Source organism: Phalacrocorax aristotelis, chromosome 15, assembly GCF_949628215.1.
Source record: "Phalacrocorax aristotelis chromosome 15, bGulAri2.1, whole genome shotgun sequence".
NCBI lineage: Eukaryota > Metazoa > Chordata > Aves > Suliformes > Phalacrocoracidae > Phalacrocorax > Phalacrocorax aristotelis.
The window spans coordinates 1,899,907-1,918,195 of record NC_134290.1 but is presented as its reverse complement, the minus strand read 5'-3'; the positions used below and the strand labels follow the sequence as shown (position 1 = coordinate 1,918,195).

General features: G+C 46.5%; 1 protein-coding gene across 3 annotated transcripts in view; it reads right to left on the bottom strand.

The window, feature by feature from the left end:
• PXN (paxillin) overlaps window positions 1-18,289 on the bottom strand; it is a 53,301-nt gene that overhangs the window by 17,739 nt on the left and 17,273 nt on the right. For 2 of the 3 annotated variants that reach the window (XM_075110716.1, XM_075110717.1), the window contains 5 exons: window positions 3,935-4,161; window positions 3,338-3,453; window positions 1,254-1,393; window positions 680-881; window positions 3-138 (listed from right to left, as the gene is read on the bottom strand). In XM_075110716.1, the coding sequence (XP_074966817.1) occupies window positions 3-138; window positions 680-881; window positions 1,254-1,393; window positions 3,338-3,453; window positions 3,935-4,161 (821 nt within the window). Of the gene's footprint in view, window positions 1-2; window positions 139-679; window positions 882-1,253; window positions 1,394-3,337; window positions 3,454-3,934; window positions 4,162-6,059; window positions 6,840-18,289 lie in introns of those variants that run through there. The other variant, XM_075110718.1, reaches the window with a different exon arrangement.

The window sequence follows — 18,289 nt, the reverse complement described above, 5'->3', positions numbered from 1 at the left end:
ACCTTAAAGTCAGAGAGAGACGCCATCAGCTCATCCAGTTCTCGTGTAGCTGAAGAAGCAGATATACGGGACTGCTGCTGACTGGCAGTGACCCGCTGGGGGCTGCTCACCTCTCCTTGGCTCACAGTGATTGCAGGGCTGACAACAAAAAAAGAAAAAAAAAAAAAAAGAAAAAAAAAAAGGGTGTGTTTAAGCCTGGGAGAGCACTCCTATACTGCCAGTCCCCCTACCCCTCCAAACAAGCACAGCACGGCAAGTTCCACCTGCACTGCCTACCCTGACCAGCCCTCGCCCAGACCCAGCTTCCACAACACACACAGACCCTGTCTTTCTGCCAAGTTTAACAGCAGTGCAAGAGCACAGGCACACACCCGCCATCCATTAAGGAATGGACAATGACCAAACATTCATTTTGTCAGACAGCAGGTATTTGTGATCAGCTTTAAATCCGAGTTTGAACAATCCACCTCTTGTAACATGACTTATGTATTTTTTCATTCAGGAGCAGATAAAAGAGCACCAGCATCTTCATGCGCCTGCTTGATTTCTGACCCTTTGAGACAAAGCCCATCTTCTGCCTGTCACTCTCCTGCAGCATCTGCCCCTACACTACAGCCACTACTCCCACAACAGCCTGTCACACCCCACCCAAGCCAGCAACCACCAAAAGACTACTCACACTGGACTTGGCACAGAACTCTCCAGCTCATCCAGCAGGCTCTCCACACTGGGACGCACATCTTCAATCCCACGTGCACCATTTCGCTTCGGCTTTTCTTTCGTAGGGGGTGCAGCCTTCCCTCCCACAGAGCTGCTGCTCTCTGGGACGACATAGTGAGGTCCAGCCACGCTGGGCAGTGATGGGCTTCCAGTGGCTTCATCTTAAGAAAGGGGAGCAGAAGAGAGTCATTCCAACCCCTAGGTCCAGACATACATGCTAATCACAGGCAAGAGCATCAAATTGCCCAGATATTTTGTGGAACATCCATCTTTGAGGATACTCAGAACTTAAAGTGCGAGGGCCTGAGCAACCTAATCTAACTTTGAAACTCTGGTTAGAGCCAATTTTGAAGTTGGGCCTGCTTTGAGCAGGGTGCTGCACCACAGACCTCAAGAGATCCCATCCATACCAAATGAATCGTCGACCAGGGGCTGGAGGGGTCCCCCTCAATAAGAATGTCAGGAGGAAAAAGTAGGGTACTATTTTGAGAATCAAACTATCCACTCATACCAAATGTCTTGCTATTCCTTACCTGCCGGGAAGCCGCTGGCAGGATTATGTTGAACAGCATTCAGTTCCAGAAGAAGTCTGTCCAGTTCTGAGAGGTTGCTGCCCAGAGAGGAGCTGTTCATTGTGGGAGATGGTTCTGCAGACTTCTGCTTGTTTGGGAAACTAAAGATAAAAGGGGCATGTGAAACTTCTACATCAAGATACAGCAGGAGGATGGATGGATGGAAACTTACATTAGGTTCACAAAGTTTACACACATACTGTGTTCTTTTCAAACCAATGCTTTTAGCTCTGGGGGAAAGATGATGTGTGCTTTGTGAAACAACCACAGTGCAGGTGCTGCTTAGCCACATCTTTAGTTGTCAGTTACAAAGGAACAGCACTGATGGACAGGGCCTCAGGGTTTCGGACTGTGTGCTGTACAGCCCTGTAGCAAAAAGAGTTAACTGTCTGCAGCTCCAAGACACACAGAACAGCAGCAGAACCATTAGCTGGCATACAGGAAAATGACTTATTTCTGCTGACATCACACCAAGCAGCAAAAACCTCTCCCCTGACGCAAGGGAATGCAGGGCCAGCACAGACTGCAGAGAGAAACCTCAAGCTATCAACAAAAAGTCAAAAGCAGCAGGTTATGTGGTAGCCTCTTGCAGCACTCAAGGTCTTTCTTCAAGTCCTCAAACCTTTAATTTGGGAAACTCTAACCCATTTGTAAGAAAGTAATTTGAAACTATTTTCTACTGCACTAAATACACAAGCCTTAAAAGAAGTTTACCTGTGCACAAGTGTGCATAAAACACTGGCTGCCATTATTCCTTACCCTATATGGGTGATCCCATTTACCACACACAACTGCAAACTGTTTCGACATAAAAATTAGCACCAATGCAGTGATTTTTATAGTAATTACACTGTAATAACAGTCTTCCTGTCATCAGTGACAGGGAAATTATTTTCTCCTACTAGCTTTACAAATGGAGGACTAACTTTTAGTGTTCTACAGGTTCTGATTTTATCAAAGATACTTTCCAAATCCAAAATGGGGACTTCTGTCTTACACATACCACATTATGCTCAAAAAGTGAATACGTAACAGGCTTTAAGACTCTGACACCTGTAACCAGTGACAATTATGAAATTCCATAACGGCAGTTATTATCATTCTCTTCAGACTGGAAAAAAAAAAAGTCCACATAAGCAGTCTGAGGAGCGCATGCTTCTTCCTAACCTAAGCACACAAGCTACAATCCACACCAGAACCAAGCCATGCCAGACCCTTGTACAGAAGGGCTTATGGCTGTAGTTACCTCCATTTTGTACAAATTGTATGCAGCCATCTGAAAAAATTGTAATGACCGCCTCAATTGGGCCATCTCTGGATATGCCTGCCTCTAGCCAGAATTACTTCTGGTTGACAACAACTTCCTGCTCAGCAGAAAGAGCCAGGCATGGTTAGAACACTCACCAGAGGAACGCCAGTCTCCACACTTTAAGAAGGGACACAGGACACGGTGCACTGTACGGGGCCATCAGAGATGAAATTCTGACAGCCTCTTTCTCCCTCATCCCCGTGTCAGCAGAATGGTGCGTCCTACCATACAGGCTACTCCTCTAACCTCTCAGCATAAGAGCAGACACCTTTGCAAGTATAAACCAGTTCACTATCATTTACAGAGATGAAAGATTTAAGTTCTAATTTACTTGACAGTTCAAGTCAATGCACATCCTGCTAGGCCACAGGTGACTGAGTTCCCTGGGATAAGTGACCCAAAGGCCACCCACCTCCTAAAGAACTTTTGGGCTGCTTAACAGGGGGATGGATTTGTCACTTGTCTCTGGATTGTATCCTTCACAGCACAACCCAGATCCTGTTCTAGCTGATGGATCCTTAACCTCTTCTGCAGCGGAGCAAGCCGAAGGGCCACATCACTGTCTGAAGTGAGTATGAAAGTTATAGTGGCCTCTTATAAAAGAGGTAATCAAAACCAACACAAGGCAACACAACATACACAGGGAACAGTGTTTGCTTCCACTTACAGAAGGCAGCTTGAGCCACAGCAGGCTCAAGCTGTGAGTCAGGCTTATCTTTTAACAAGGACAAGATACCTGTAGACGTGTTCCTCTTCACTGGCACGGGGAGAAGGAGAGCTGAGCCCGTCTCTAGGAACAGAGGCACTGGAGCTTTTGGCACTAGAGCTGTATATGGGAGACTGCGGCTGAGGCTGTGGAAATGAGATTTGCATTGGAAACAGAGAATAGAAAACAAATATATACACTACTGCACTGTAACCCCACACATGGGGAGGGCAGAACAAAGCCCAGCAGAAGGAAAAAAAAAAATCTGCTATATAGCCAACCAGCCTCTAACAGATGAGCTACACCAGGAACAACATTCTCCATTTGCTTCAGATTTGCCTATGAGTCGCAGATCTGTGCTGGAAACTCAGTCTGCTTTCCACAGGCTTCAAGGCAGATGACTAACACTAATCTCATCACACCACCATTTTGTCAGAACAATGACAATGGGTTTCAAATTCTTTTCTGCCATTTCCTCCATCCAGTTAGTTCTATTAAAAGCCCACACCTCCGCCCCACTTCCCCACTCTGTTCATAGCCAAACTCATCCTCACTTCTTGCTGCTTCCTTGAGAGATACTGCACCAAAAAAAGAACATGCACCCCCCATCCACACGCATTCACTTACCTGCTGGTGGACGTATCTGGATACGTTGGGTTGCCACTGATCTAAGGGGTCAATCACAGTGCCATTCAGGGCCTCACTGGAAGGTGGTGGGGGCACTGGAGGTGGCACAGCAATCTCTTGGTACGTGTGATTTCCAGTTGGGTAGGAGTAAGGTGTTTCCTCTGTTAGAAACACTGGTCGTTTTGAGATATGTGAGGTGGTGGATTCCAGGTCTGCCAGTAAGGCGTCTGCAGGAAAGGAAAAAAAGGAAGGGAAAAAAAAAAAAGTAAAATCCTGGGCTAGAGATTTTTCTCTTTCGTCTCATTCAGGTTATCCATATCAGAAAGTTTCTGGGAGTACTTTTCTTCTCAGTGATCTACCACATGCCCTGAAAAGCATTACTGCAGCCCAGGACTGAACAGGTTAATCAAACTTCTAGTACAAAGAAAATACCAAAAGGCAACAAAGCAGCCAGAAAAACAGTGTCAGTCTCAGATTTTTGTCTTAACTGGAAAATCACCAAACAACCGGGACCCATAGTCTCAGTGGACCCAGCAGAACAGCAACCTAGAAGAAACCTGCCCAGAGATCAGCTTGCAACAGGATATTGACACAGACAAATTACAGGCCCCACATCATCAGAGTCATTTACTGTGGCCGCAGGCACTGCTTTCTGCAGGAAACAAGATCTCGGGAGGGGTTTTCTCCAGAGTCTAAGGTAGTGGAAGAAGCATGAAACTTTCAGATTAGTCCATTGGTGCAGCAGCAGTATGTGTTTCAGTTTTCTCAGCAAAAATCCCTCCCAGTACATGACACAAACAGTTAAGTAGTTTCCAGAGGCTGCCAGGTAAACGCCATTTCTTCTCCTGGAAACAATTCTCAATTTGCTGGGTGGAGACTGCTCACAAATTCCTGAAGAGAAGAAAAACTTCCACCAGCTAGAAACATCGGCACTCACACCAGGCAGAGGAACCTACGTCGCACAGTTAGTGCCTCTCAGAAATCTTAAAGCAGGAAAAACGCTCTCCCTCATGACCCCCCAGAGATGGGTCATGAAACGGCATTCCCACCTTTCCCGATTTTTCCCTGCGAACTACCCTCTGCCAATTCCCAACCCTGCACTCTTCTGTGGTGACTCACAGGTAAATCCCGACTTGTTGGACCTCTGTCCTGCGGAGCCCGCTGCAGTCCCTGGTGGGGGAAACTCCAGCGAGCGACTGCAGGTCTGCACTGTACTCACTTTCTAAAGAAAGCCTCGCTGGCCGGGTGCCCAGCTTTCCGCTGGGGCAGCAAGCACTAGTGCACACCTCTCTAAGGCTATTAGAGAGGAGCTGGTTCACTAGGGACATCAGCGCTGTCCATTATAACAGCATCAAGACATACCTGGCAGGTCCCTTTGGAGATGCAGGATTCAGCCAGACAACAGTAGTGCAACTTCAGCAGAATTAGGAGATATCAGGAACCCCCTGAATCTCCCTCCCCTCCGCACAGACCCAACTGTCATCAGGCAGTCTCAGCAGGATTTCTCGTTCTCCTCCCGCACACAGCAGGTACTTGGTGCTGAGGTTTGGGGTGTGAGGGCTCAGCCTGAGCAGAGCCATCCTGCAGTATCCTCCACCAGGGTCACAGGGAGCTGAAGTTATCAGGTGGCACCAGAATAGCAACCGAGCAACTGCTCGCCCTAATGGCTGCCTACCGGCTCTAAGAGGGCAGGCACCTGCCAGCTCAAAGCCACTTCCTGAGCAGAGCAGACCACACCAGCCAATGCACTTAGCAACCCTTTAAAAAAATATATTAAAGGGTCAAATGGAGGACGGTATTATTGCATTACAAGATGAGGAAGGTGCTGCTTTTATATTCACTCTTCCACAAACCAAAGCATCACAAAAAAAAAAAAGCAGTCCCGCCTCAGGGAGCAGAATGTAGCCATTAGCAAATTAAATACTGCATTAAATTAACCCTATACACCTTTCATTTAGTCAAAAAGATGCTCTGAAACATTTATGCCACAGGCATCTTCCTAAAGGGCCCAAAATACCCCAGAAGCAGATACAAGGGATACAAGCTTTCTGCAGCTGGGGAAAAATGAACTTAATCTTTTTAAGCAAAACAACAGCTGGTAGATTCCAGAGTGAAAGGCACATACCTCAAGGGAACTGCTGGAGAGCCGCAATTCCTTCAACCAGGCAGGTCCTATGACTGGAGGTTTCGTACTCACAACCTCCAGGAGAAGTGCTAGCCGAGAAGGTGTGGTTTTCGCTTCTCCCCACCAATGACAAAGGCAAATCAAACTCCACCAGGAAGTGAAAATCCCATGAGGGTGCTGGGCTCCTCCAGCCCTGCAGAGGGGACCCAAACCATTTTTCCACCCTCTACCCCCATCCCTCACTGCAGGACAGGCAGATGTAACCATCTCACCACAAAATCCTCCTGCTCAGCTCAGCACTCTGCTGAATGAGCCATCGAACAGAAATCCATTGCTTTTTACTAATGGCACAGAAGTAAGTTTGGCTAGATTTACTGGTTTACTTTTACAAGTCTGCAGGAGAAGGGGGGTCTGGAAATACCAGGAACGCTCTGCCCCCAGGTTGTGAAGGAGTTAAGGAGAAGACATCAGAGTTTAATGATTAACTTCCCCCATACCCTCCCTCTTCCTGACTTGAGCAAACAAGGCAGAGCTGAGGAACAGGAAGCAAAGGGAGGAGAAAAGGCTGGTGAGGAATCACTCTGTTACTCAAACTGCACTTCAGCTTTACAACTGGTACCAAAGCAGCCGCACAAAGGCACCACCCCACCCGGCGGGACCGGAAAAGGAGCACGCCGGGAGCAGGACAGGTGCTCATACACCGGTTTAAGGGTGGCAAAGGACCTCTCCTTGTGCTTGCTCACCTCCATGTTCTGCAAACCCAGGGTCGACCCTTCCTCACGCCCCAGTCGCTCCCTCCAAGCTCACTGCCACAATGGAGGGAAGGTCTCCCCATTCATGTCCACCCCAGTTGCTGCTCCCAGCCACACAAACTATTCTCTGATCCAACCCCATCAGCAACCACAGCTCCCTGAAGTTTTGCTGGACTAGAGAAGTTGTGCCCATTCTAAGGGTCCAGCCGCAGCAGCAGAACTGCCCGAGGAGGGCAGGGCGAGAGCGGTGGTGGCACGGTGCCGCCCTTCGGGAGGGAAGCAACTCTGCAACCCACAGGCACAGGCTGCAAATCACTCCCTTGGAGGTCAGCCTAAGGAGTTTTGCAGTCCAGAGACTGACTGGAGGCGATTATTCAAAACCCAATCAAAGGGATTAACATTTTGTTTTCCATGCAGCACCTCATCCCAAGAGTTCCCAAAGGACTGTGCATTCATTTAGGATCCGTGCAACTTTTTAACACTACCAGAAGACAATGTGAGACAAGAGATGGGGGGAAAAGAAGGGAGATTTATTACTGGAAAGAAGACGCATCCCTCTCTATCTTTCTTTGGCAAATGGGACCAGACAGCTGTAACTGGATGAACTGTAATAAAGATGCTGTGCCTTGTGCAGCGCTGCTCCTCACGTTACAGGATTGAGTTCACAACAGTGACCACTCCTTAAATAGACTATTAAACACTTAAATAGAAATATTAAAGGTCCGATCGATTTATTGTGTAATGAAGCGTTCCTTCCCAAGGCAACTCCTGAGGGACAGTGCTACAGGAGGTGTAAATCAACCAGTTAGTCCCTCCCAACCTGTAGGAAGTAGTTGACTGGATCATCCTCACACACTGACACAGACCAATTCACACAACCACCAGCCGTCAGAGGGCACCACTACATCCTTACATGGACAGAAAGATGAAACCCGACAGCAATGGCTAACTTGGCAGTAACTTCACCTCACTTGTTCATCCCCGCAGAGTCAGGAACCTGTCCCTATTTTAGGCACGCAGAAACTTTCTGCTGGTGCCACGTGTGCTGCGCCCCCGCACAGAGACATGCATCTTCACACCAGCACACATGGCAGCATCTCGGGGGCTATCGCCCAGTACTCTGGAAACAACCACACACCCTGACCTCACTACAGTTTTACTGCTGCCCCAAATACTCCCTAAAATACTACAGACACAGCTCTAGGAGGCAGAACCTCCCAAGGTTAAAAGATCAGAGATCATTTACCTCTAGAAGATAGATTTAACCATTTTGTAGCAATGAATTAAAGAGACAGGGTTATACTCGATCTTCAAGCCATTGCTCCCCCGCAGGATCACCCCTCCTTCCACTCCCACCCTTACTAGATGCTACTAACACAGCCCACTGGCAAAACGCCAACTCACAGACACGTGGATGGAGTGGAATCAGACAGTCCGGTTTCCAAAGACTCAGTAGGGCTCAGCCTACTCACAGGCATAGGCTGTGCATATAGAAATTTGTGTTTTCCACTCTATGAACAGTGTGCTGCTCAGTAGGGTGTGGAAGCGTGAGGAATACCTGCTAAAACACCACCAACCCAGACACTCCTTGTCATCACTATGCTCGTGCAGTCACACAGCGGATATAACCTGAATTCACTGTCTGCCGTAGCACAGTGGATCTCAGTGTGCACACGCCTGGGTACTGCATGGGCTCAGGTAACTTGGCCAAGCACCTGGTGAAGCTGCATGTAGACATGAGACAGAGGCACAGAAAGACAGAGCCCTCCTCCCTCCTGTGGGCCACCAAAAACTTATGTGCTCAAGTGAAACCACATTCAGGCCAGACAGCTACTCAAACCACATCCTCCCTGGTACAGGAGGACATTTGTGTTCATATTTGTCATGGTTTAGCCCCAGCCAGTGACTAAGCCCCACCCAGCCACTCGCTCACTCCTCCGGGCTGGGAGGGGAAGAGATTCAGAAGGGTGAAAGTGAGAAAATTCGTGGATTGAGATGAAGACACTTAAACAGGTAAAGAAAAAGCCACACGTGTGAGCAAAGCAACACCAGGAATTCATTCACCACTCCCCATGGGCAGGCAGGTGCTCAGCCATCTCCAGGAAAGCAGGGCTTCATCCCATGTAATGGTGACTTGGGAAGACAAACACCATCACTCCCAACGTCACCCCCTTCCTTCTTCCCCCAGCTCTATGTGCTGAGCATGACGCCATACAGTGTGGGACATCCCTGGGGTCAGTTGGGGTCAGCTGTCCTGGCTGGGTCCCCTCCCAACCCCTTGTGCCCCCCCAGCCCCTCGCTGGTGGGGCACTACAAGAACCAGAAAAAGCCTTGGCTCTGTGTAAGCTCTGCTCAGCAGGAAGGAAAACATCCCTGGGTTGTCAACACTGTTTCCAGCACAAATCCAAAACACAGCCCCATACGAGCTACTATGGAGAAAATTAACTCTTCCCCAGCCAAAACCAGCACAGAATTCGAGTGGTTTTTCTACACAGATTTTCCGGTGGAGGAAGGACAGTTGAAGTATGATGTCATATTTTATACCTTTACTGCTATAAAGTGTTCCAAGACATCTGGAGGTCCAGGTGCATTAGTTTCCCCCTCTCTCCCTTCCCTCCCTCTTGCCAAAAATCATTATTAACTACAAGGTTCCCAGGATTCAGGTCTTCCAATCCCAACACACAGCTCTGCATACACATTAGATATCTATGAGTGGCCCTTAACACCAACTGCATAGCTTCAAGGTAGTTCCCAGCATCTGCCAAAGCTCTGCTAGTCATTTAGACAGCTTGCAACAAGAACTCTTAACCTGATGTCCAACACATTGAACTGCTCAGAAAAAATCCCTTTTACCAAGAAAATCAGCAAGATGACAGAGCAGGAAAATACCTTAGGATAAGTCCCACTTACTAGTTCAAGCTGAACTGAAAAGAGGAACCATCTCCCAAGTTATATACTGCACATTCCTGCACTAGCTCCCTGGCCCACACCTCTGTAAGGCCGAGGAACAGCTCACACATTCCAGGGGCTCCAACACAGGCTCCTTCGCCATCGCTGCATGTCAGCACTCGCTGTCCTGCAAATGCAGTATCCTCCAGCAGAAACGGCCTCATGTGCAGCCGCAGGGGCACATTCTTTAGCTTCCCACATCCCAGGTTTGTCTGATAAAGAGCAGTAACGCCACCTTAGGGATCATAACACCATTCTGAAGTACAGAAAAGGAATGTATAACACCAGGGCCCCTTGGTACTGATGCACACATCAACCCCCTTTTCTATAAACCTGAGCCGCACTCAGACCCCTTAAGTAAAGTTATTAAGAAGAAATAAAGTTATTTACGTGTATCTTCCCATGTGTATCAAAACATACGCTTTGTTCACACCCCTCTTCCTGTGCCTTCTGCGCATCTTACAAATGCTCCCTGATTAAGGTGGCACAGCAGAGCAGAACATAGTACAAACTACTTCTGGAAAAACCTACGTGACAAGGCACTGACAAATTCACGTTTGCCAATTGGCCTCAAGAAACTTTTTAAGGCTAATTTTTCCTCAAGCAGTAATTAGTTTTCCACTATTCATCAGCAGCCTAGGGTTTTTTAATCATTATTTATTTATTTTAAAGTGAGACAATTTAGAGAAATCTCAATTTGCTTTCCTCTGTAAGGAGGAGCCTTCTACTACTGAGTGTCCAGCATAACTCCAGCCTGTGCAAGGGCTGGAGATACACGGCATACTCAGTCAGCTCCAAGGTGAGAGCATTATGTGCCAGAAGAGAGAAAACTACCTCAGCTTTCCATACGCAGCTCATCTCTCTCAAGAACTGAGGATGAGCTATTAAGCCATGCTGACACAGCAAATCAGAGCATTATCAATATAGGAAGCAGATCAAAAGGATGACGGTCAAATTTTCTTCTACATCCCTTCTGCTGGGGAGGAAATGGAAGCGTAACTGAGGCAAGATACTTCAAATGCCTCAGATATCAGCCTTTCATTTTCAACAGCTGAAAGTCACATCTGCACATCCATCAAACGGCACGTTGCCTGTAGCTCTGCTTCTTGCACAGCACATCTGGAAAGCAAGCAACCCTGGAGACAGGATTCTTCATCCAGCCACCGCACAGAGCAACTACCTTCAGCATTCAGCCACAGAGTCCCATCTCCCACAGCATCTCCACTGCCGCATGCCCCTGCCAGCCCAGACACAGCACGCTGGGTGATTGGGATTAAATGTCTGAGCACAAACTACAGTGTTTCCTCTGATGCAGCTACAGAGAACAGGTGTCTCGACCTCCCCTCTTCTTCCCCACACCCCTGTTTACCCAAATAACTAGAACTGCTACAGGTTTTCTGGGCTTAGACAGAAGGTTCCCAGAGATTGGCAAATTGAAATAAAAAGCAATACGGCCATAAGGACATGTCTCAATGAGGACATGGACTTTACAGGATAATCATGTCTCACTCGCTGTAAGACAAACTGCAGACCCCTCATTTGCAGAATGACACACCATTCTCCAGCCCTTTTTTCTTAATACCTGTAAGATACTGAATTAAAATCCTTTATCTTTGCTGTCCCCTAAAAGAACAATGGGAATTGCATCTCCAGAACTACACCCTGAGCTCACAGACTCCTCACCCGAGCAGCCTCTTTGCAAAACCCCTGAATCCAAACTTCTAAAATCTCATTAGGTTCAAATAAGTCTTCTCTCCCCAGCCTCCAGCAGTAAATGCAACTGCAGCTCACATATAGGGAGACAGCTCAGGGCAGTAACCCAAGCCCTGGCAAGACAGTTTTACATTGTGAGTAACTGCAGAGGAATGGGGAGCTTGGGTATATTTATCCTATTAAATAGCATTTCAAAAGAAACATTTGCAATGCTCTAGAAGAGCCGCATCAAAAAGACGTGTTGGAGCCTCACTACAGGGCTTCTCACTGCCCTCGAGTTTCAGCCTGGAAGGAGTCCCAGAGTGCAACACCGACAACCCTTTTTAACAGCAGCTTTGAATTTTCTCAGCAAAATTGAACAGAATCACCAGAAACATGAAAACCATCATCAAACAGGTGAATGCAGCCATTAGCTTCCAGGTAAAAGAAATGTAATAACAGGTTCACAAGGCATTATATCCTAATCAATGGTTTTAAATGCAAAAAGATCAGAGGCTACAAAAGCAATAAAATACAAAGACTACAAATTTTTAAGGTCTTATTTTAAATGAAGTGCAATTAGACGCTCTTAAAATCCTAAAGTCCTCTGGTTTACATATATAGGAAGCATGCAAAATAGTTTGGCTTACTTTCCAAAATGTTTTGAGAAGGAGAAACATAGAAGTTTTCCAGAATTTAACCAATATGTTGAGAAGGTGGTTAGAATACAGGGCACGTAACAGCTCTCAGCTCTCTTGTAAACCAAGGGCAGATTGTCATTTAAGACACAGAAAAATTCAAGGCACAAAAGTCATTTGCGAGACCTAACAACTGCTGGAGTACCGGTACAGAGCAGCCACCGGTATTTTTACTTCACATTGTCTAGACCTGCCTAGAGGAAGTTCAGATGACATGGTCCCAAAAAAAAAAAAAAAATCACTCAGCTATTTTTTTTAATGTATTCCAGTGACTGGTGTTTATCTGAAGCCTTGTGCTTTCTCATTAACCAGGTATTGGTGCAAATCATGCCTTGTGTTACTGCGTAATAAAAAGAATGCCAAACTAGTATCAATACTGGTGAACTCCAGAAGAAGACAGTACGTGTAAAAATCCTTGAAGCTTCTGTACTTTGAAACCAATACTGTCCCTTAGAACAAGCTAGACTATGCATTTGTGGCACTGATTTACAAAGTTGTGTGGGTGTTTCAGAAAAGCTTAAACGGCAAAGGCAACTGTCTAGTTGTTACGCCTAGCTACCCCAGGCTGCAGAGAGAAACTAAACAAGAATTCATCCTGTGACAGACAGAACTGCTTTCAAAATCACATGATGACAGCCACCGTGAACCCCATCTATGCCATAACTCGAATACGAGTTAGCCAAACCAGTTAGCTTTCCCCAGTACAGCAGCCCGTGCACCCAGCCCCGACCACTATCAGCAAACGTCTAAACAAAGACAAGACACTGCACCGTGAGATGTGGTCTGCATGATCAGCTGCAGCAATGATTGTGTGGCTTCCTGTCCCAACCACTGAGACTCAAGCTGGAGATTTTATTCCAGAGCTTGTGGCCAACTAACTGGTCACAACTAACATGCACTACTACCCTCCCCAAGCATGGGGTTGTAAAAGAGTGTGCAAATACAGCCTGTTTAAAGCAATTTAAGTAACTGTTTATCAGTAACTACTCACTGCGCATTTGGGGACGAAATGCAAACCCTTGAAGTGCTCTGGCTGTAGTTTCAGCAGACTTGACACCACCACACGTTGCCAGTGTAAGGGAAGGGCCCAGCAATCCCCACTCCCCCCAGCATGCAAACCCACGCTGTTCCTGGCACTCACCCTGCTGATCACCAGACACTTTCTGAACTAATTCAATTTACTAATCCAGTAAAAGTTGCAGGGATGCTGGTTTGTTTTGGGTAGTGGGTTGGGGGTTTTTTTGTTGGTTTTTTTGTTTGTTTGTTTTTAAAATAAACGCGTTACATTTCTTGGAAGCATAGCTCCAGCCACTTTATGACTTAAACAGCTTTTAGAAAATGTTTTAAAGAGACTAATGCCAGAATTTAGCCCTCATCTAAGTAAGTGAGTAGAACTTCTGTTTTAAATAGGAAATACTGTCTTTCACCCCCAAAACTCAGGCCATGACACAAACTGTAAAATCCAATCCCATCCTGCCATTAGTTGAAAGAAATCACCTATCCTCCTGTCCAATTCCCATAATGAATCTGCATCTCAGATGCAGACCAGAAAAACTGCCGCCTGAAAAGGAAGCAATCAGCAGAGAGCACAAACTGAAATGCTCTTAAATCCTGGAGACATCCCTCACCACTGCCAGCCACTTCCACCTGAGCTTACAGTGACATTTATTCTGGCTTTGCAGCCCCAGAATCGCGATACGGCTCAGTCAGTGGGGCTGCATACATCATGTACCTACTGGTGTTATTCATGCTGCCGAGCTTAAGAGTTAGGTTTTGACAGAGGCTACTCCTGACTGTAAAACTTTAAAGACAAGTCAACTCTGCATGCTATAAAAACCCAACAGGGGCCACCATGTGAGCTCAGACCTTCCACCAGATCCCTCCAAGGGGCACGGGGGCTATTTGTATGTCTGCTGGAAACCATAAAGGTCAATGCAAGACCTTTCCTGGAACTGGTACACCACTTGCTTTCAAATTAACACAAGCATTCACTGAAACTCAGACCCGCCCCGTAACCTCAGCAATGGTGTATTTGTCAGCACGGTGAGGGAGCTAGACAGTCAGCATCACGAGGGGTCACCTAGTTCCTCTGTAACCCAGCAGCAAAGCTTTCAAGGGCAGAGGCAGGCAGTCTGTAGGAAACCAGGTGACCAGTTTGCAGCTCAAGCTGCACCAGCAGTCCCTGGGAACCGCAGCCCCATTCCTTGAGTGAGCATCTCAGATCTACCTCTTGTCATCTTTGATGGAACAGGCTGGGAAATCACTGAGTTCACATCACAGAGTTGGCAGGAAGGTAACCTAATCTTAAGTAGACCCACAGGGCATGGGATCATCGACACAGCACGCATGCTGAAAGACACTGCAACTCCCTCGAAGATCTGAGTCAGCACAGTTTCCTGGATGAAACAACACCAATCCCCAGCGCTCTCTGGCCTACCGTCCAAGCTGTGTGAAGGAACCACAAAAGATTTTCCTGTAGGACCAGATTTTTTCCACTTAGCTCTTGAACACTAAATTAGACCCCAGCTCAAACTGGCTGAGAGAAATGAACCACCACCTACAGAAGAGAAATGCAGTAATTCTGCCTTCCTCCAGCTTCCTCAGAAAAACTTTCATCCCCTTTCCACTACCACAAAACAGTTCCTTAGAGAGCTGAGGTAACAGATGTCAAGTCTCACATGGCACAGAAGTGCTCACATGGTCAGAGAGAAATATTCCTCAATAAGTTATAGGTTTGCTGAGCATCCTCACACTGGAAGTGATTTGTGATTTAAATACTGTCTCCTTTCAGAAGGGGTGTGCCTGATGCTCCAGAAAAAGAACGCAGGTTACCAGAGCAATTTCCAAAGAAAATATGGTTTGAATGTTTTTTTTGTTTCCTTGTTTTCAGCTTTAAAGCTGCCAAAACCAAGCGTAGCCTTTAAAGTTCTTCAAATTAACCTGAGCTGTCCACTCCACTGCTGTGGCTATCGCATTCGGAAGCTGTCAACACAAACACCAGGAAGAGCAAACTCTTACTGGCGTTGAAGATCGAAGGACAGCACAGAGCAAAGCAAGGCCATACAAATCCACCTTAAGCTGGCTGTTGTAATCTTCACGTACTGCCTCCCAAGAGCAGTACTTGAACTTACTAACAGCACTGTGACATCTCTGGTTCCAGAGCCTACTCCCTCCCAAAGGTGCGTCCTCTCATTTATTTCTCACTTCCATAAAGTGCTGGGGAGGGGGGAGGGAAGGGTTATTTCCTGTCACATACAACATCCTCTTTTTTTATAGCATGGCTTTCTCCACACTCGAAGTGAAAAGAGGCATCTTGTATTTACTTCCCTCTGTTTATAGTCATAGCAAACAGCTCACGCCAGGAAAACACACCCTATGCTAAGACCTGGTGCTTTAAACTGAATTCATGTTCCAACTTACACTAAACAAATAAATATTTTCAGTTTCACAGCTACCAAAGGCTTCTGAGAATGCCAGATCGTCTGCTACATGAGCCTTGCGTGCCCCTGTATAGCGATTCACAGACAGATGACCCACAGTTGCATGATGCTAGAAGTGAAAATAAACCCTTGTGTGGTTCCTTCCTATCTAGATTCGCTGTACTCTCAAACCGAGTCCTGAACAACAGGAAACAATTACCAAAGATGGATAAGCTTAGTCAAGAAATTATTCCACTGCCTATGAACAATCTTCAGGAGGGTCAGGAAAAGTTTGTAAAGCACTTGCAAGTCATAGCTCCAGCACATCCTGTGACACAGCACATGCGAAAGCAGTAGGCAGAGCTAATCTCATTACTTGTACAATGTTTAAGAGCATAAAGCCGGGTTCTGGTTTACTGAACAGAGAAGCTGGAAATTGCACAAGAAAAGTTTGTGATATGTAAAATGCTTCATACAGACTTAACCAGCCTTTACTCAGTACACCAACTCATGACCTCCGGTGATTCAGACCACCATGATTTAAATGCTACCGTCCTCATATGATTGTCCCACCCACAAGTTACAGCAGAATAACAGCAGAAGATATTTACAGTCACATTTTTCAGTCACAGCAGTTGACAGCTCCACACCCTGAATCTAAACCTCCACGTATTTCAATTATATTGATATAACAGGCTGTGACCTGCAGCAACTGCAGGCAGTAACATCTGCAGCCACTGCACCTGAATTCCAACAAAGATCACAAATCAGAATCCTCACCCTAACATTCACACCCCCTTGACAGCATGAAAAATCATCTACCTTTCAGAAATGGAGAACTGATACACAGCCCTGAACAACCCAACATAACATGGCAAGTCCACATTATATCAGAATAGAAAGCAAGTCTGACTCTCAAGCCTGTACTAAAAATACTGAAGTTGGAATTTCTCAGTCTGAATCTGCAGCCTGCTATGAGCTCCACCTGCTCCCAAGTCTTTTGTCAGAATCCTCTCCTCACCAGCAAGCAGACTGGTGCTCCTACGGGCAGTTATAGTTAGCCCTATGAAAGATTATGAGGAACAACTATCTGCACAAATTAGAGAGCCTCCATCCCTCTCCCTGTGCGTCAACTGCTAAATGGGAAACAGCTTTGGCCTCCAAAGCAGTTAAGTACAGCCTCTGACGGTCCTCTCCTGGAGCGGCTCTTCTTGTGCAAGATCTATTTCTGATCTCTGCCTGACAGCAAATAGATCTTCAGGCATTTCCAGGAAGCCCCAGACAAAGGCATTAGCAAATGGCCAGTATTGACCTAACTCTCTCTGGGTGGGAGGCACATTGGCTCAGACAAAAGTAAAGGACACGAGCTCTGTTCAAATACAGCAACACTCAAACTGAACACGAGTGAAATGGCTTCCTGGCCGAGTTTGGTGGAAGGAACAGATTGGAGTGAGTATAAACGCCTTACACAAGCCACTAAGCAGTTAATACCATCTCAGTACTGACCTGGGATTTCAGCCAATATCCTAGATGGAATAAAGTTAAAAAATAAAAACATGACTCGCCAATGCACTAACCATTTTAGTCCTCTATGCACACAAAATAGTAAGTTAATGCTCCTTGTGCATGTCATAAGAATTTTTATTTGCTGCTGGCTTCCTTCAGAAAGTTTCTAGAAACTGGGATCAACATTCAAAAAAGTCCAGCAAAATCTGCTCTCCTCTGCCAAAACAAAACAAAAAAAAAATTCATGAAAACCAAACAAGCAGCCACTGAACCGACCCCTCAGGGACAATTTCCCAGGGCCGAGACCTCTGATCAAAAGACCAACTCCCTTGTATACCTACAGGAAGAGGGGCTCAGCCAAGCCAGCTATCTGAGGAACCAGACCCTTCCTGCTACATCAGCATGCACCTACTCCACAAGCACTAGGTCAAAACACAGCACGCAATGCCATTTTACAAACACCTAACAAATCTCGTACAAAGGAGACCTCCATTCAACAGAGTACAGAGTCCAAGGATGGGTATAGAAACAGCAGGAAACAAGACACTACAGATTTTAAACTATAGCTCTGATAGAGGGAGTAAACAGAAGCTCAGGGCTCGAGGCATCTCTAGTCCCTTGGCTGATCAGTCAGGCAAACACTCATGGAAATAGTGCCACTGGGCAGTAAAAGCGTCACAGCACTGGGACGTTTATCATACCCTACAATCTCACTACAGCAGATGCCGCTCCAAACCCGTGCTGCTCTCTCCCAGTCAGGTACGTGAGGTTGATACCATATAATTAATACCTTGTCAAAAGTCGGTTTGCCCTCCTTGTGCAATAAAAGGAAAGACTCCCTCTACCTATCAGTCGTCTTCTCTAGCAGCATGCAGAGCTGCTGGGAAAGAAAGTCATCTGTCTCCTCCAGCAGACTAGCTTTCTTCCTTCAGCCCAAAAGTACGTTCTTTAGAGGCCTGAAGTGAGCAATTTGTTCTCACACCTTTCTGGAAAACAGACAGGCAGAAAACAGTAACAACTACAAGGACAGCAGAGCAGAGTGGAAACCACCACCATCGTTTCTGTTCCAGACCCTGCTCGGCCCTGTGCTACAGGACTCGGAGAAAAACTGCCAAGTGCAGAGGTGTGTGGTACCCAGCTACTACCAAGCAACCCTCTACATGCCCACTGAAATGAGCGTAGACAAGGGCATTTTTTAAGTCCTGTGTGGGCTG